The sequence below is a fragment of the Colobus angolensis genome, unplaced genomic scaffold (genome assembly GCF_000951035.1).
Source record: "Colobus angolensis palliatus isolate OR3802 unplaced genomic scaffold, Cang.pa_1.0 Scaffold6, whole genome shotgun sequence".
Classification (NCBI taxonomy): domain Eukaryota; kingdom Metazoa; phylum Chordata; class Mammalia; order Primates; family Cercopithecidae; genus Colobus; species Colobus angolensis.
The window spans coordinates 18,669,952-18,690,597 of NW_012119598.1; the positions used below are offsets into that span (position 1 = coordinate 18,669,952).

The window sequence follows — 20,646 nt, forward strand, 5'->3', positions numbered from 1 at the left end:
TAGCCAGGATGGTCTCGATCTCCTGACCTCGTGATCCGCCCGTCTCAGCCTCCCAAAGTGCTGGGATTACAGGCTTGAGCCACCGCGCCCGGCTGACACGTTTTAACTAAATGCAATATAATGCAGTTGATTAGGTCCTAGTCTTTAACTGGCTCTAGGACCAATAGAAATAAAACAGCAATTAAAGGACAGTCTGGGGATAATGGGGAAATCTGAATATGGACCATGTCGTTATCAGATCATCCCAAACTTCTTGGGTATGATAGCTGTATTGTGGGGATGCAAAGGAATGTCCTTTTTCTTAAGGGATACATGGAGAAGAATTAAGGAAATTCAGATGTTTGCATTTTAACTTTCAAATGGTACAAAAGAAAATGAATATTCATATATGTGTACACTATGCAGTGAAGAATACACAATTGTTCAAAAGTTTTTCACGGAGTATTTTTTAAGTTGGAAGAAAAAGAATAGCGTTTCTCACCACCAATGGCATCTTAGATTTGATAAAAATATAACATGGCTTTATATATACTAAATACGTATATTTAGTATAAATAAATATATACTATTCCTTGCTTGTTACTTACAGATGATGGAGGTAGTACATCTGCCTCAGTAGATTTTACGATTGGAAATGAAAATTTAAACATGGGACTGCCAGTGCTGCTTGGAGAGGTCATTTGTACCTGGTTTTCCAAATTATTAAGAAATGACACAAAAAGAGCTTTAGAAAAATAAAGTGATAATAAAAGACATGAAGCAAACTCATTATTCCAAAGACACTAAGTATTTTTTTCCTTTTAAATTTAAAAATCTCACTTTAAGTTCTGAAAAACAGAACTGTAAGTGCTACAAAATCTGGCTTCCTCTTATGAGTACACACAATCTTAGAGGTGGATATTTGTATAAAAAAGTAAAGTAACATCTATAAGAAAATGTTCAGAAGAAGTCAAAGCAAGAAAGTAAGCATTAAAATTTCAGGAGCAGGCCAGGCATAGTGCCTCACACCTGTAATCCCAGCACTTTGGGAAGCCATGACAGAAAGAATTGCTTGAACCCAAGATTTCAAGACCAGCCTGGGTAACACAGCAAGACCTCACCTATAAAAATATTTTGTGGCCAGGAGTGGTGGCTCATGCTTGTAATCCTAGTACTTTGTGAGGCCAATGCAGGTGGATCACCTGAAGCCAGGAGTTCGAGGTCAGCCTAACCAACATGGTGAAACGTTGTCTCTACTAAAAATACAAAAATTAGCCGGGCATGGTAGTGCACACCTATAATCCCAGCTACTCAGGAGGCTGAAGCACTTGAACCTGGGAGGTGGAGGTTGCAGTGAGCCAAGATCCTGCTACTGCACTCCAACCTAGGCGACAGGGCGAGACTCAAGCTCAAAAAATAAATAAATATTAAGAAAAAAATGTTTTTAAATTAGCTGGCTGTGGTGGTGTACACCTGTAGTCCCAACTACTCAAGAGGCTGAGGTGGGAGGATCACTTGAGCCCAAGAGATGGAAGCTGCAATGAGCTGTGATTATACCACTGCTCTCTAGCCTCGGCAATATAGCAGGACACCACCTCAAAAATAAAAAAAAATTCAGGAGCAGATTAAAAGATGTTAAGCCTAGCTGAGAAGTAAAAACATGAAACACTGAGTGCACTTCTACCCAAAAAGTATCTTATTGGAAACACTATTTGGAAACAAATTTACAAGAATCTCCTTCTCTATGGTATTGCATGAGAGTTGATGAACACTCCATTATAATATATCCAAGATATCTGTACATTTTTTTAAAAAAGCAAAACAGCATTTCCATTTCCGTTTACTATGAGTTATTAATTTCCATAATCAAAATTAACCAGTTTATAGGATTTTTTAAAATAAAGAATTAAAGAACAAATGTCACCTGTATTTATACAATGGTTTGTACCTTGTTTGTTAATGATTGAGACGAATTGCTGGGTGATGGAGAGGAAGCTGTGATCTCAGGGGAACTAAAATTAAAGGCAGGCAGTGAAGAACTGGTGATTGGTAGAGAGATTTTCGGTAATACCGGAACTTCCATTTCCTAAAACATAACATGTTGCATGATATATTTCATCTTTCACATCATTCTTTTATCTCTACTTATTTTCAGCATGAAAGTATACAGGAAGAAGATGGCACCATGTAGTGTTAACGCTGTGGGTTCTTCAATCAGAAAAACTAAACAATTTTTTTTTTTTTTTTTTTTTTTTTGAGGCGGAGTCTCGCTCTGTTGCCCAGACTGGAGTGCAGTGGCCGGATCTCAGCTCACTGCAAGCTCCGCCTCCTGGGTTTACGCCATTCTCCTGCCTCAGCCTCCCGAGTAGCTGGGACTACAGGTGCCCGCCACCTCGCCCGGCTAGTTTTTTTGTATTTTTAGTAGAGACGGGGTTTCACCGTGTTAGCCAGGATGGTCTCGATCTCCTGACCTCGTGATCCGCCCATCTCGGCCTCCCAAAGTGCTGGGATTACAGGCTTGAGCCACCGCGCCCGGCCAAGATTTTTAATCCCAGCTGTGCCACCAACCAGCCATGTGACTTTGGGACCCTAACTGCCTTCTGTACCAATTTCCTAACTGGTAAAACTGAGGGGGAAAAAAAAGTAATTCTTACAATATACTACAGTTGTTGTATTAATAAGAAACATAAAGCTATATATATTAGCCTACCTTACCCACGGTTTTAATTTCCAGTTTCCCTGACCCACGGTTAACCATGATCCAAAAATATTATATACAATAAGATATTTTGAGAGAAAAAGAGACTATATTCATATAACCTTTACTACATTATAGTGTTAAAATTGTTCTATTTTATTGTTGTTGTTAATCTCTGACTGTGCCTAATTATAAATTAAACTTTATCACAGATACGTATTACAGGAAAACACACAGTACATACAGGGTTCAATACTATCTGCAGTTTCAGGTATGCCCTGGGATTCCTGGAACATATCCCTTGCAGGTAAGGGGGTCAGGGGGAGCACCATATGGTCTTGGCATGTGAAACAAGCGTTTAGTAACTGTGAGTACTGAGGAGTCTGGAGAGCCACTTTGATTTTTAACCGAACTGAACAAAGAGCACCCTAAGTCTCCAATGATCCCCAGATTAAGAACAAACAAAACGAGTTCCACTTCTGCTAAAAGCAGAGTAGCTTCTACTTGACAAATGTTCAGATATACGGTAATTATACACTCTGGAAAAAATTATAAAGAAACAATCATCTGAAGGCACGAGAGCAACCAAAAGTGAGAAGAAACTGGATGGGAGAGGACACTCGGAAGATGGGAAGGGCACTGAGTGAGCTTCCTGTTCTCTTCATGAGTTGGTGCCACTGAATACCTGAAGTTCTGAGAGAAAACAGCAAACCTGTTAACTGAACAATCAGCCAGAAAAGGAGGTGAGATGCAGAAATGAAGAGCCACAGAAAGGGAACCTCAAAGTCTACATATAAGCCACCTAAATCCCTGGTGGACCTGTAAACTACACAGCTGTAAGGCAGACGCCAAGCTGCCAAATAAAACTAAAAAGTTTAAGCTGCTGCCTACTACCGGGGAGACAGAACGAGTTCAGAGAAGTCCACTGCCAGCTAAAATAATCTGAATACTTCAAATAGATGCAGTTTATTGTAAATAAATCACACCTCAATAAAGCTGATCCAAAAGCCCAAAGCAAAATAAAGACACTTCCAGATAAAACTAAGAATCTACTTCCATAAAACCTGCTCTACAAGTTTTTCAGGCTGAAAGGAAATGTTACCAAATGGAAACTCAGATTTCAGAAAGACATGAGGAATATGTTAGCAAACAACAACTTTTTTCTCTTAATTTCTTTAAAATAAATTTAACTATATATAAAGTAAAAAGTACACGTTGAATTTACAGCCTCTCCAGATGTAATACAAGTAAGTACAGCATAAATGCCAGGGAAGCCCGGTAATAAATCTAACTATATAGTTGCAATCTTGTTATTTTTACAGGATGTGGTATGAAAGTAACATAATTTGAAAAAAGTTATGGAAGACAGAGAAATCCCAAGAAGAACCACTAAATAATGCAAAAGAGGGAGAGTTAAAAATCTAACAAATTAAAATGACTTGTAACCCCAGCACTTTGGGAGGCCGAGGCAGGACAGTTTGAGGTCAAGAATTTGAGACCAGTCTGGGCAACACAGCGAGACTCTGTCTCTATAAAAACTAAACAAACAAAAAACTAGCCAGGTGCAGTGGCATGCCTGTAGTCCCAGTACCTGGGAGGCTGAGGTGGGAGAATGGCCTGAGTCCAGGAGTTCCAGGCTGTAGTGGGCCATGACTGCGCCACTGCACTCCATCCTGGGTGACAGCAAGAACCCATCTCAAAAGACAAAAACAAAACCAATAAACACAGAATTCTAATAATAAATATTAAATAATTAAATAATAAATATCCCCTTAACCACCAAATGGCAGCTTTCAAAAGGAACAACAGAAAACAATGGATCAATGGTAGCCATCACTCCAACCATATCAAAAATTATATTAACTATAAATGGATTTGGTGTTTCAATTAAAAGACAGAAAATGGACAGAAAGGCAAAACTCATTTGTATGCTGTTTACCTAAGACCTACTTTAAATATAAACATGGACAGGCTCAAAATATATGGATGGAAAAAGATACACCCTGAAACTACTAAGCTTAACAAGGCTTATTCCAGTAAGAAGAGTGGCTGTATTAATACCAAAGTAGATTTCAAGACAAAAAATATTTCCAAAGGTTTTTTAAAAAGGACACTTAATAATCTTAAAAGGACAAATCACTATGGAGCCACAGAACAAATATAAAGTGGATGCTCTCATGAGGGCCTCAAAATACATGAAACAAAAATAGAGGTTAGGCGTGGTAGCACATGACTGTAATCTCAGCACTTTGAGAGGCAACGATAGGTTGATCGCTTTGGCGCAGGAGTTTCGAAATCAGCCTGGGCAATATGGTGAGACCTTGTCTCTACAAATGATTTAAAAAATCGGCGAGGTATGGTGGCACGTGCCTGTGGTCCCAGCTACTTGGGAGGCTCAAGTGACCATGCCACTGCACTCCAGCCTGGGTGACAGAGTGACAGCTCATCTCAGAAAAAAAAAAAAAAAAAGACATAACCAAAGGGATAAGACAAATTCACCAAATAAAAGTTGGCAATTTTAACCCCCATCTCTCAATAACTTAACAGGCTAACCATACCCTCCCTCCTCATGAAAAATGAGTAAGAACAAGATCTAATACTATCAGCTTACTTCTATAGATCACTATACCCAACAACTACAGAATCTATTTTCTTTAAGAATTATCAAGCAGACCATATACTGAACTATAAAATAAGTCTCAATACATTTCAAAACACTGAAGTCATAATCTCAATCTTTTTCTAATCACAATGAAATTAAATTAGAAACCAATACCCTCCCCCCAAATATTTGGAAATTCAATACATTTCTAAATAATCCATGGGTCAAATACAAAAATCAAAAGAAATTAAAAAACTATAAAAGCAAAATTACAAAGCTTCTAGAAGCAAGCACAGGAAACTACCTTTGTAGCCTGGCAACAGGCAAATTTTTCTTAGGACACAAAGAATAAAAATATTAGAAAAAAAAAATCCAGGTTTCATAAAATTTACAACATAGGCCAATCAAAGGATATTATTAAGAAAATGAACAGGCAAGTCATACTGGGAAAAAAATATTTGTTAAGACATGTATCTGACAAAATACCTAGGTCAAGAATTTATAAAGACCTCCTAAAACACAGTAAGAAGTCAACTGGCTGGGCACGGTGGCTCACGGCCTGTAATCCCAGCACTTTGGGAGGCCAAGGCTGTTGGATCACCTTAGGTCAAGAGTTTGAGACCAGCCTGACCAACATGGAGAAACCCATCTCTACTAAAAATACAAAAAAAATTAGCTGGGTGTGGTGGTGCACACCTGTAATCCCAGCTACTAGGGAGACTTCAACCTGAGAGATGGAGGTTGCGGTAAGCTGAGACCACACCACTGCACTCCAGCCTGGGCAACAAGAGCAAAACTGTCTCAAAAAAAGAAAAGGCCAGGTGCAGTGGCTCAAGCCTGTAATCCCAGCACTTTGGGAGGCCAAGACGGGCGGATCACAAGGTCAGGAGATCGAGACCATCCTGGCTAACATGGTGAAACTCCATCTCTACTAAAAAATACAAAAAAAACTACCCAGGCGAGGTTGCAGGCGCCTGTAGTCCCAGCTACTTGGGAGGCTGAGGCCAGAGAATGGCGTGAACCCGGGAGGCAGCGGAGCTTGCAGTGAGCTGAGATCCGGCCACTGCACTCCAGCCCAGGTGACACAGTGAGACTCCATTTCAAAAAAAAAAAAAAAGAAAAAAAGAAAAAAAAAAGAAGACGACAACCCAATTCTTACAAGGACAAAAGAACTGAACAGAATGGTCAGGCGCAGTGGCTTATGTCTGTAATTCTCACACTTTGGTAGGCCAAGGCGGGTGGGTTGCCTGAGCTCATGAGTTTGAGACCAGCCTGGGCAACACGGTGAAACCCTGTCTCTAATAAAATACAAAAAATTAGCTGGGCATGACAGCGTCCACCTGTAATCCCAGCTACTTGGGAGGCTGACACAGGAGAGTTGCTTGAACCTGGGAGGCGGGGGTTGCAGTGAGCCAAGATCATGCCACTGCACTCCAGCCTGGGTGACAGAACAAGACTCCATCTCAAAAAAAAAGAAAAAAAAAAAGAACTGAACAGACACCTCACAAAAAAAGATGCACAAATGGCCAATCAGCACATAAAAAGAACACAATATTATTAGTCATCAAGGAAATGCAAATTAAAATTACAATGAGATACCACTACACACAAACCAGAATGACTAAAATTTAAAAGATGACTATCAACTATTGGTAAGGATACAAACTAAATAAAATGTTCATACACTGCTGGGAGGGATATAAAATGGCACAAACACTTTTGAAAACAGTATGATGGCTCCTTAGAAAGTTAAACATACAACTTAGCACCTCTTCTTCCAGGTATTTACCCCAGAGAAAAAGTTTATTTACAAAAAGACCTGAATAAGAATGTTCCTAGTAGCTCTACTCACAACAGCCAGGGACAAAAGGATATGTAGTGAGTAACTATATGAAGCTGCAGAACAAGCAAAACCAGTATGTGGTGGAAAAAATGAGAACAGTGATTGCCTCTGGGGTAGGAGGTAACGGCAACTGACTGAGAAGGAGGACAACTGAAATTTCTAGGATGATAGAAATATTCAATATCTTGATAGGGCTTGGAATACACGGGTGTAAGCATTTGTCAAATGTATTAAATGGCATATCTAAGAATTTAACATTTCACTATATGTCAATTTTGCTATATTATAAAAAAACAACAAATATTTAACTCTACTTCATTCTATGCATGCTGAAGTATTTGGGGGCAAAGTGTACTAATGTCTTCAACTATCTTTAAAATGCACCACAAAAAAAAGATGGGACAGGTAAATTTTTTTTTTTGATAAAGCAAATGTAACACAAAATGTTGGAATCTAACTGCTACTATGTGTATCCACTGCACATTTCTTTCAACATTTCATGTATGAAATTTGTCATAATCAACTGAGGGAGGAGGAGCAAACAAAAGATGCATCTGGCTATTTTTGTAGGGAAGCTTCTCTTCTCTGTCCAACCTCTAGTGGACAGAGAACCCTAAAAACATCAACCATATAATCTACTCTCTCATGCCGACTCCGTAAGGCACACTCATGTCCACACTGGTTCCTTATTTCACTGACCTTGAACCAATTCTTGTTTTTTCCTTTTTGAGACAGAGTTTCGATCTTGTTACCCAGGCTGGAGTGTAGTGGTGCGATCTTGGCTCACTGCAACCTCCGCCTCCTGGGTTCACGCCATTCTCCTGCCTCAGCCTCCCGAGTAGCTGGGACTACAGGTGCCTGCCACTACACCCGGCTTTTTTTTGTATTTTTGTATTTTAGTAGAGACAGGGTTTCACCGTGTTGGCCAGGCTGGTCTCGAATTCCTGACCTCGTTATCTGCCTACCTTTGCCTCCGAAAGTGCTGGGAGGTAGAGCTTGCAGTGAGCCGAGATCGCACTACTGCACTCCAGCCTAGGCGAATGAGCAGGACTCTGTCTCAAAAAAAAAAAAAAAAAACAAAAATCGTTTCAAATGGGTAATTTTACATACAGAGTTCTATTAACCTGAATTTAATGGATCAGAATACATCCATTCCTGCTAAATAGCAACACTATCGAAAATTAGCATAATGTGTTTATATTTCATTAAAACTAAATCTCTTCCATTTGACTCTTCCAAAGGCCCATGAAAACACCGCCCCCACAAAAATAACTTTAATCTTTTTTTTTTTTTTTTGAGACAAAGTCTCAATCTGTCACCCAGGCAGGAGTGCAGTGGTGTGATCTCAGCTCACTGCAACCTCCCCCTCCCAGGTTTAAGCGATTCTTCTGCCTCAACTTCCCAAGTAGCTAGGATCACACCCAGCTAATTTTTGTGTTTTTAGTAGAGACAGGGTTTCACCATGTTGGCCAGGCTGGTCTCGAACTCCTGACCTCAGGTGATCTGCCGGCCTCAGCCTCCCCAAAGTGCTGGGATTACAGGTGTGGGCCACGGTGACTGGCCAATCTTTTAATTTTTTACCAAAAATTCCCACTAATTACAACTGAACAAAGAAACGATTCACGGTCTGAACATATCTGACATCTGATACAAACAAGCAGCATTGCGTTCCAAATAACTATAGAAGTGTGTATCCAAACCTATTCTATATAGATATAAAACACAAGGTGGGGATGGGTATGGTGGTTCACCCCCGTAACCCCAGCCCTTTGGGAGGCCAAGGCGGGCTGATCTCTTGAAGTCAGGAGTTTGAGACCAGCCTGGCCAATATGGTGAAACCCCGTCTCTACTAACAATACAAAATTTAGCTGGGCATGGTGGCATATGCTTGTAATGTCAGCTACTCAGGAGGCTGAGGCAGGAGAATTGCTTGAACTCAGGAGGTGGAGGTTGCAGTGAGCCGAGATTGCACCACTGCACTCCCTCCTGGGAGACAGAGCAAGACTCTGTCAAACAAACAAACAAACAAACAAACCACAAGGTGGGCAGAAAGTTTGGGGCTGACATCACATTAGTACCTCTTTCCTCAGAAATGTGGATACTATAACTTCAGGGTGGAACAGAGCCAGCAATGGGAAGGACTGAGTGAAGAATCCTGCGATGCAAAATTGGCAGTTGGCAGTTGGCCAGAATGAAGAGAAGGGGCCCAAACAGGGGAGGAGATGATACAGACATGAGTGAAGAGGAGTTTTTTTTTTTTTTTTTTTTAAAGACAGTCTCCCAGGCTGGGGTGATCCTCGTACTTCAGCCTCCCTAGTAGCTGGGACTACAGGCGCTGACCACCATGCCTGGTTAATTTTTGTCATTTTTTTGTACACATGGGGTTTTGCCATGTTGCCCTGGGTGATCTCAAACTCCTGGGCTCAAGCGAGCCTCCCAACTTGGCTGGCACCAGGTTTCTGAAGAAAGGAAAGCTTTATTTAAGAGTCAACTAACAAGGAAGACAGGAGTCCAGCTCAAATCTGTCTCCCCGCAAATTGGCCTTAAGGCAATATGTTTATTAGGAAAGGTTTAGGGGGTAGATTCCGGGGCAGGAAAGAGGAGGTCTGAAAAGTCCCTGGATGTGCACAGTTGTCTCTTCATGCATCTTTATGGGCCACATGTGCAAATTCTGGGGCAGTTAGAATGAAATGTGGAAATCTGGGCTGTGATGTCAGCAAGCTCATTCTGCAGACTCTAATTGGTCATATTAGTTCCAGCCAATTTCAGTCAGTTTTCTTATCTTAGAAGTGGAGAGGGCTTCAGCAAGCTGTTTCTTATCTGCCATCTTGTAAGTTCAAGAATACCTGTTAGTCACTGATTTCTTTAATTCTTTGGAGCATGGCTTCACCTTCAGCTTCAGTTTTTAAAAATAAAACTTCTGAGATCTTAAGCTGAAGCTCAGGTTGATTATCTATAGCTTAGTTTTAGCTGTCTTGCAGATACATGTTTCGTATGACTTTGTTTGTAATGAACAGTTCGTTTTATTAATATTAATATTTTGCTCTTATTGTCCGGTATACTAAAAATTATTTTCTGGCTGGGCAGTGATTCACACCTGTAATCCCAGCACTTTGGGAAGCAAGGCGGGTGGGGATCACCTAAGGTCAGGAATTCGAGAAGAGCCCGGACAACATGGCAAAACCCCATCTCTACTAAAATAAAAAAATAAAAAATAAATAGCTGGCCTTGGCGGTGCGTGCTTATAATCCCAGCTACTTGGGAGGCTGAGACATGAGAATCACTTGAACTCAGGGGGTGGAGGTTGCCATGAGCCAAGATCGTGCACTCCAGCCTGGGCGACAAATAGACTGAGACCCTGTCTCAAAAAACAAAACAAAACCTGGTGCCATGGTATGGGTTCTGTGCTCATCAGGCAGTAAGCCCTTTTGTTGGGTAAGGGAAATAAGCAATATCTATACAATGCATCATGTGGCAAACAAAGCCAGGTTGTATTTTCCTCATACAGAGATAAACTTTACAAAACAGGCCACAGATTTTACCAGGAAAAGTAAAAACTTGTCAAAAAAAAATAAACTCATGCTATATGAATCAGATATCAGATTGGTGCAAATGTAATTGCAGTTTTGCATTATAACAATTTGCCACTTGATAACTGGAATACATTCTTAAATGTGGTTACATTATACATCATTTTAATGCAAATTTCTCCCTTTATGTTATTTAGCTGATGACTTACTACTTGCTGTTTATTTTATATTATTTTAGACTGTGGAAATGATGTTAGACAAAAAGCAAGTTTGAGCGATTTTCTTATTCGAGTTCAAAATGGATTGTAAAGCAGCAAAGACAACTCACCAACATCAACAATGCATTTGGCCCAGAACTGCTAATGAACATATACTGCAGTGGTGGTTCAAGAAGTTTTGCAAAGGAGGCTGGGCATGGTGGCTCACGCCTGTAATCCCAGCACTTTGGGAGGCTGAGGCAGTTGGATCACTTGAGGTCAGGAGTTCAAGACCAGCCTGGTCAACATGGTGAAACCCTGTCTCCATCAAAAATATAAAAAATTAGCTGGGCCTGTGACACATGGCTGAGAGTGAGGCAGGAAAGGGGAGGCTCGGAGGCCTCGGGAGGCTGAGGCAGGAAAATAGCTTGAACCCAGGAGGAGGAGGCTGCAGTGTGCTGGGATCACGCTACTGTACTCCAGCCTGGGCCACAAAGCAAGACTGTCTCAAAACAGAAACAAAACAAAACACCCAAAGAAGCACACAACAACAACAAAAAACAAAGTTTGCAAAGGAGACAAGAGCCTTGAAGATGAAAAGCGTAATGGCCAGCCACTGGAAGTTGATAGTGACCAACTGACAGCAGTCACCAAAGCTGATCCCCAAACTACACGAGAAATTGCCAAAGAACTCAACGTTAGCCATTCTATGGTCATTCGGCATTTGAAGCAAATTGGAAAGGTGAAAAAGCTCAATAAGTGGGTGTCTCGAGCTGAGTGAAATTTTAAAAAATTGTTTTGAAGTGTCGTCTTCTCCTACTCTATGCAACAACAACAAACCATTTATCGGATTGTGACATGGGACAAAAAGAGGATTTTACACGATAACTGGTGACAACCAGTTCAGTAGTTGAACCAAGAAGAAGCTTCAAAGCACTTTCCAAAGCCAAACTTGCACCAAAAAAAGGCCACGGTCACTGGCTGGTGGTCTGCGGCCGGTCTAATCCACTACAGCTTTCAGAATCCTGGTGAAACCACTACATCTGAGAAGTCTGCTCAGTCAATCAGTGAGATGTACCAAAAACTGCAATGCCCGCAGCTGGCATCAATCAACAGAAAGGGCCTACTTCTTCTCCACAATACCACCCAATGGCACACTGCATAACCAACGCTTCAAAAGTTGAAGAAATTGGGCTACAAAGTTTTGCCTCATCCGCCATATTCACCTGACCTCTCGCCAACTGACTATCACTTCTTCAAGCATCTCGAAAACGTTTTGCAGGGAAAACACTTCCATAATAGCAGGATGCAGAAAATGCTTTCCAAGAGCTTGTCGAATCCCAAAGCACAGATTTTTGTGCCACAGGAATAAACCAATTTGTTTCTCGTTGGCAAGAATGTGTTGATTGTAATGGTTCCTGTTTTTTTCAATAAAGACATGTTTGAGCCTAGTTATAATGATTTAAAAGTCATGGTCCAAAACCCAAATACTTCTGTACCAACCTAATAAATTCCTTATTTACACAAGGTAAGATAGCCCATTTCTTTTGTTTTTGTTTTGTTTTGTTTTTGAGACAGAGTCTCGCTCTGTTGCCAGGTTGGAGTACACTGGTGCGATCTCAGCTCACTGCAACCTCCACCTCTGGGGTTCAAGTGATTCTCCTGCCTCAGCCTCCCAAGTAGCTGGGACTACAGGCATGTGCCATCACGCCCAGCTAAGTTTTGTATTTTTAGTACAGACAGGGTTTCATCATGTTGGCCAGGATGGTCTCGATCTCTTGACCTCTTGATCCGCCCGTGTTGGCCTCCCAAAGTCCTGCGATTACAGGCATGAGCCACTGCGCCCGGCTGCCAACCCATTTCTTAAATATAATAAAGAGCTTTAATAACAAAAGAAAATTGGTTTGCTACAGAATCTACAAAATTTATATACTGTTTGTATGATCAATGGCATTCAAGATATTTCCTTTCCAGATAATGATCTACAGTAATACATTCCCTCCCTTCATAATACTCTAGTAGAGCGAGAAACAGAGACTAAGGGCCAGGCGCGGTGGCTCAAGCCTGTAATCCCAGCACTTTGGGAGGCCGAGACGGGCGGATCACGAGGTCAGGAGATCAAGACCATCCTGATGAACACAGTGAAACCCCGTCTCTACTAAAAAATACAAAAAAACTAGCCGGGTGAGGTGGCGGGCGCCTGTAGTCCCAGCTACTCGGGAGGCTGAGGCAGGAGAATGGCGTAAACCCGGGAGGCAGAGCTTGTAGTGAGCTGAGATCCGGCCACTGCACTCCAGCCTGGGTGACAGAGCGAGACTCCGTCTCAAAAAAAAAAAAAAAAGAAACAGAGACTAAGGGAAAGACAGAGCCTCCAGACCAGCAATCGAGCCAAGTCTACTAACATAATCCCAAATCTCATTACAAGTCAATGTATACGGCAGAAAGTGAAAACTGCCAAGGAAGTCATAATTCTGGTGAGCTATATAGTACTGCTAACTAGGAGAAGCAGAGATAAAAAGAATGCAAGGCATTCCACTCCAAGCCTGAAGAGTAAAATACCAACAGGCATGAAGAAATCTAAGACATCCAACAACTTCAACCAAAACATGATTTTGTTTCTGTCAACATAAATAGAAAAAGCATGTTTAAAAAGCTAAAAATATACTCCTAAAACTCAAGGGTCAATAAGAGAGTCACCTGTGAAATTTTAATTAGAAACAAATGACAAATGCAAGGACCATGTATCAAAACTCAAATGGTTAAGCTAGGCTGAAATGCATTTATAATAAAACTAAAATGAGACTTGCATTCAACTCAAAGTAGTTAGAAAAAAGAACAATATATAGACAGAAAGGTTAATGTAACAAATCTTAAATCTGTCCCTACCTTTTCCAAACATTTATGGTCAGAATATATAGAGAACTCTTTCTAACAATAAATTATATATATATATACATACATATTTCTTAATATACATACAAGAATTATATATGTATACTTTGCCATAGGAAATCACCCCATAGGAAAAAAATGGATCAAGAGAAAACTCAAATATCAAAAAAACACACAGAAGGATGGCCCAAGATCTATCTATTGTCATATGGTGGAAATACTGAACTGCAAAACCACCTTGAAGAGAAAACATGGCAACATCTAATAAAGCTGAAGATGTGGATCATCCCCTATAATCCCAACAATTCCATTCCTAGACAAATATTCTAGAGAAAATATCGCACATCTGCAGACAGAAAAGTGCATATTCACTTTAATGTGTATTAGAAATCTACCAAAATGTATCCTGATGGCAGAATGGATTATGGTAAATCTTCAAACTGGATAAATATGTAATTAGTGAAATTAAAAAACTTACAGTTACCTTTCACAATACAACACCAAAAAAGGAGAAATAGGCAAGTAAGAAGAATACAGGCAGGGCACAGTGGCTCACGCCTGTAATTCCAGCACTTTGCGAGGCTGAGGCAGGCGATCACTTGATGGCAGGAGTTCGACCCAGCCTAGCCAACATGGTGAAACCCCATCTCTACAAAAAATACAAAAATTAGCCAGGTATGGTGGCACATGCCTATAGTCCCAGCTACTTGCATGGCTGAGGCACAAGAATCGCCCGAACCCAGGAGGCAGACGTTACAGTGAGCCAAGATTGCACCACTGCACTCCAGCCTGAGTGACAGAGCGAGACTGTATCTTAAAAAAAGAAGAATACATATAGCATTAATCCTATTCATGAACTTATTTACATATGTTTTACACACAGACAAAACTATACAGTAATACCAAGGGTCAAATAATTTCAATTGCAATTCCCTTATTTGAAAAAGTACGGGTACTTTTGTTTTGTTCTACGATACCCATGAAATTTAAGGTACTAGGTTAGGTTTTTAGCATACATTTTAAAAGAACTGAGTCAACAGCAGATTAAACTTTGCTCTGGGTCGCCTCGAACCCTACCCCTACAGGTCTCCCCTAACCACCACCACACCAGTGCTTTTTAAATAAACCTCAAGAATGAGTATACAACCTACCTCCTCCTCCGGAGGTTTAGAAGCAACAAAGCGTGTTCTTTCTCGTCTCATCTTGCCACCTCCACCACCTACTCCAGAAGATAAACCATTGGCTGCAGGCAAACTGAAATTTGGATATGAAAAGCCACTGGCAAATAAAAAGAAAATTAAAACAATTGATATATTCTTCTGGTCCATAACTTGTTAACTAGAACTGCTAACAAGTAAAAAATATATATATATATATACAGCCAAATGTGATTCTAAAATCTTAGATTTCTTTGTATAAAGTTTCTGTTCTTTGATTTTAATCTTCAAAAAGGTACATATAAATCAAATACAGACCCTACAAGTTAAATATAAAGAAGTACAGCTGTATAAGAAATGATGGTACCTTTCTCGTTGTTCTCTATTTTGTCCGGGTGTCATATATTTTTCATATCCAGTCTGCGGAGGAAATACACACATATATACGTTTGCTTATTTGTTGCAATTTTCTTAGTACCACCTTGCTCCCTATTAATTTTAATATTTAGAATCATGAATTTGATGGCTTTTTAGTTAATGAATCCTGAAATTTGAAATTATACCCTGACTTCTGAATGGTAACCAAGAGTTATGGTGAGATTATACATAAAAAATGTCAGTGAGCACAACCATTATTTTAACAAAATGGTGGTATATAGACAATACACTCACTAACCTAACCACAAAATTACTTTTACTTATCCCTCTTTTTGTCCTGCTAATTGTGCAACCAAATATACAAAGATATTCCTTTCGAAATGCCTCTCTGCAACTTAAATAATTAATATGTCCACTGAAAGTAATCAAGACTCCTTAGAAAAATGGCTGATTACAGGGCTGGGGCAGGAAATGCACGTGAAGAGCCTGAATTATCTTATAATATGAAAAACCAATTAAGTGCTCAAAAAGATACAGGCAAGAATCATCAATAATGCTAACATTAGTGGCTGAAAAGAAGATAATTGGGAATTTTCCTTCCCACAAGATACTTATTCATTATGAAAGGTAAAGTAGTAATTTTATAGTAGAGAATCCTCACAGACACCACTTTATGTAATAACCACACTGCCAGAAATGGGACAAACTGGTAGCCTGTGCCTTCTGAACAGTGAGAACAGCTCAGCACACTCCCTCGATGGTTTTCACAGCCAAAAGTAAGTAACTGAAATCTAATCATGAGGAAACATCAATCATAAAACTACAGAACATTCTACAAAATAACTGGCTTCTATACTTCAAAATTATCAGTTGTGAAACACAAAATAACAAAAACAAAAAACAAAAGGAACTGTTCTAGACTAAAGGAGATGAAGAGATATGACGATTAAATGCAAGACACGATGTTACAAGTTTTTCTTTGGGGCCAACTGACAACATGTAAATAGAATCTGTAGACTATAGTGTTCTGCAAATGTTAAATTTCTGGGTTTGACCACTGTTATGCATTACGTAAGGGAACTCGTTTATAAGAACACAGAGAAAAAGATACAGCAAATGTAGTAAAATGTGAAGTTCACAAAATTTTTCTTGCAAATCTGTAAAAGTCCAATATGCTAAAAAAAAATATATATGAAATATGTATATATATGTGTGTATATATATGAAATATGTTGTGTGTGTGTGTGTGTGTGTATATACTGGCTATATATCCTATGATCCAGCAATTCCATTTCTAAGTACAAATCCAGGGGAAATAAAAACATGTCCACAAAACAAAAAAACAAACAAAAACAAAACACTTACACATAAATGTTCATAGGAGCATTATTTATTATAGCCAAATACATATATGTGTATGTATATATATATAGAGAGAGAGAGAGAGAGAGAGCGCGAGAGAGAGCGCGTGCACGCGAGAGAGAGTCAGGGTCTTACTCTGTCACCCAAGCTGGAGTACAGTGGTGCAATCATAGTTCACTTCAGCCTCGAACTCCTGGGCTGTCACGTGATTCTCCTACCTCAGCCTCCTGCCTTGCTAGGATTACAGACACGCACCACCACATCTGGCTAATTTTTTAATTTCCTCTAGAGACAAGGTCTCGCTATGATGCCTGGGCTAGTCTTGAACTCCTGGCCTCAACTGATCCTTCTGCCTGAGCCTCTCAAAGCACTGGGATTACAGGCATGAGCCACTGTGACCACCCTATGTTCAAAATATTTTTCAAAAATTTAATGTTAACTTAAAAGTATGGAGGGAGATAAAGCAAATATGACAAAATGTTAATGACTGGTGAATCAACATAAAGAAATACATGGGCAATCACTGTACTAATCTTTCTAAGTTTCAAGGTTTTCAATAAATTGAGTTGTTAGAAATGAGATTAAATGTAAGTAAAGGCATAAACAGTAAGGTGTTAAGTAAACAAAAACACAAGTTAAATGACACAAAAAAACAGACAAACCTAGATTATGGGACATTTTGTAAGAAAACTGGGCCGGACGCGGTGGCTCAAGCCTGTAATCCCAGCACCTTGGGAGGCCGAGACGGGCGGATCACGAGGTCAGGAGATCGAGACCATCCTGGCCAACACGGTGAAACCCCGTCTCTACTAAAAAATACAAAAAAACTAGCCGGGTGAGGTGGCGGGCTCCTGTAATCCCAGCCACTTGGGAGGCTGAGGCAGGAGAATGGCGTGAACCCGGGAGGCGGAGCTTGCAGTGAGCTGAGATCCGGCCACTGCACTCCAGCCCGGGCGACAGAGCGAGACTCCGTCTCAAAAAAAAAAAAAAAGAAAACTGGCCTGGTCTCTTCAAAAACCTATGATCCAGCAATTCTATTTCTAGGTATAAATCCAAGAGAAATAAAAACATGTCCACAAAACAAACAAACAAACAAAAAAAAACCACACACATAAATGTCAATAGGAGCATTATTCATTATAGCCAAAAAGTAAAAACAACCCCAATGTCCCTCAACTGATTAATGGATAAAACAAAATCTAGTATATCCATACAATGAAATATCTACAAAATCTAGTATATTCTTACAATGAAATATTATTCAGCCATAAAAAGGGAAAAAATGAAGTACTGATACATACTACAATGCGAATGAACCTTGAAAACATTATGCTAAGTGGCTAATAATGGGTACGGGTATGAGATTTTCGAAGGGTGGGAGAGATGGTAATACAAACGTTCTAAAATTTACCATTATGATGGCTGAACAGTTGAACAACTCACAGACACCACTTTATTTATAAAGTGTTTTCAAAACATGCTAAAACCACTGAATTGAAAACTTTAAATATGTATGATTTAAACTTTGCATGATATGTGAATTATCTCAAGAAACAGAATCCAATGTGGCCAGGGTGAGGGTCTGAGGTCTGGAAAAACAAAACCAAAAGCAGTATCTGAACCTTGCTGAGTCCTGGTTCAAAAAAGGAATTATGAAAAACATTTCAATATGAACTGGATATTAGATAATTTTAAGGAATTAGAATTAATTTTCTTAGATGGGATAATACAGGACAAAGTACTTAGGAGATGCATATTAAAGTACTTAGAGTTCAAAAGATAATGTCTGAAATTTACTTTCAGATAGTTCAACACCGCACACTGCCACACTCAAGAAACAGATAAAGCAAATACGGCAAAATTATTAAACCTAAACAATGACTATATGCTAGAGTTTACTAGTCAACACTAACTTAAGATCTGATCAAGGTAGCGGCTAGGTGCAGTGGCTCACACCTGTAATCCCAGCACTTTGGGAGGCCTAGGCAGGTGGGTCACTTGAGGTCAGGAGTTTGAGACCAGCCTGGCCAACGTGGTGAAATCCTGTCTCTACTAAAATTACAAAAATTAGCTGAGTGAGGTGGCATACGCCTGTAGTCCCAGCTACTCGGGAGGTTGAGGCAGGAGAATCACCTGAACCCAGGAGGCAGAGGCTGCAGTGAGCTGAGACCATGCATGCCATTGTACTCCACCCTGGGCGACAGAGTGAGACTTCATCTTAAAAAAAAAAAAGAAAGATTTGATCAAGGTGACAGCTATTTTAAAAGCATACCAATTCATAATCATCACTAATTCACAACCTTAATGCGTTATACAGTTGCTAGAATGCAATGGTAGCTATATTTTACATTATTTAATCTTACTCATTCTAATCAATATTCAAAGACTGGTAGAAATATACATATACTCACACTGCACTTTTTATCTATTCTTTGATTAGTCTTTCTGAATTCACCAGATGGAGTCAGCGATGGTTTAAAATAAACACTTCGATTTGTTGCTATGGAAACTGGCTTTGGGGTCATAAGTCTCTGAACAGGAGGATACTGAGAATCCACCTTACAGGTAAACAGAAATCAAAGACATTTATTTTCGTATAAATCAATGATTCATAACTAAATTTTGACAATAGCTAATGTGACCTAAAGACCAAGAGTATTTCCTAGAGAAATATACAGTAGATACAAACAAGTAAGAGGAAAAACTGATAATAATGGAATCCAAGGTATGTATCTATTTATATACATATATGTCCATAAATATACACACATGGATACACTGTATTTCATTCCAGACTTAATGACTTTTTACACACATGCATGCATACAAAATGGAACTATATTCAAAACAGCACTACAAATCTAAGCTTTTACAGAGTTAATTAATTTAAAAAAAAATTTTCTTTTTTTAAAAGACAGACTCCTGCTCTGTCACCCAGACCACAGCTCACTGTAGCCAAGACCTGGGTGATCTTTCCACCACAGCCTCCTGTGTAGATAGGCATGCGCCACCATACCTGACTAATTTTTTTGGTATTTTTTGTAGAGACAGGGTCTCGCCATGTTGCCCAGGCTGGTCTCACATTCCTCGTCTCAAGCAATCTGCCTGCCTCAACCTTGCAAAGTGCTGAGATTACAGACATGAGACACCTCGCCTGACTTTTTTTTTTTTTTTTTTAAACGGAGATTAGGTCTTGCTGTGTTGCCCAGACTGGCCTCAAACTTCTGGGCTCAAGCAATCCTTCTGCCTCAGCCTCTTTAAGTGCTGGGATTACAGGCATGACCCACTGTGCCTGGCCCAGAGTGAATTTTAAATGCATGAAGTAAAATGTACTTTTGTCATATTTTCCCTGAATTACTGCCCATATTTTCTGAGCTGCAAATAAGATATTTTAAAACTAGCTATGGGCCAGGCGTGGTGGCTCACGCCTGTAATCCCAGCAATGTGGGAGGCCGAAGCAGGTGGATCATTTGAGGTCCGGAGTTCGAGACCAGCCTGGCCAACATGGTGAAACCATCTCTACTAAAAATGTAAAAATCAGCCAGGCATGGTGGCATGTGCCTGTAATCCCGGCTACTTAGGAGGCTGAGGCAGGAGAATGGTTTGAACCCAGGAGGCAGAGGTTTCAGTGAGCCAAGATTGTGCCATCACACTCCAGCCTGGGAGACAGAGCAAGAGTCAGTCTCCCAAAACAAACAAAAAAACTAGCTATGAAAATATTTTAATTCCCAAAAATGTGACCAAATCCCTCTTCATGTTATTTCCCCCATTGTTATTTAAATACCAAACCAAACCAAAAATCTTACAACGTAAGTCTAAATGGTAAGTCACTGTTAAGACTTCCAAACTGGCCGGGCGCGGTGGCTCAAGCCTGTAATCCCAGCACTTTGGGAGGCCGAGACGGGCGGATCATGAGGTCAGGAGATCGAGACCATCCTGACTATCACGGTGAAACCCCGTCTCTACTAAAAATACAAAAACTAGCCGGGTGAGGTGGCGGGCGCCTGT

General features: G+C 40.0%; 1 protein-coding gene across 1 annotated transcript in view; it reads right to left on the bottom strand.

Annotated features, from left to right (window-relative positions):
- NUP153 (nucleoporin 153kDa) overlaps positions 1–20,646 on the bottom strand; it is a 95,152-nt gene that overhangs the window by 30,060 nt on the left and 44,446 nt on the right. Inside the window, exons 10-14 of the mRNA XM_011962916.1 lie at positions 19,050–19,196; positions 15,266–15,318; positions 14,893–15,019; positions 1,928–2,065; positions 588–686 (exon numbers count right to left, since the gene is read on the bottom strand). Of these exons, the coding sequence (XP_011818306.1) occupies positions 588–686; positions 1,928–2,065; positions 14,893–15,019; positions 15,266–15,318; positions 19,050–19,196 (564 nt within the window). The remainder of the gene's footprint in view (positions 1–587; positions 687–1,927; positions 2,066–14,892; positions 15,020–15,265; positions 15,319–19,049; positions 19,197–20,646) is intronic.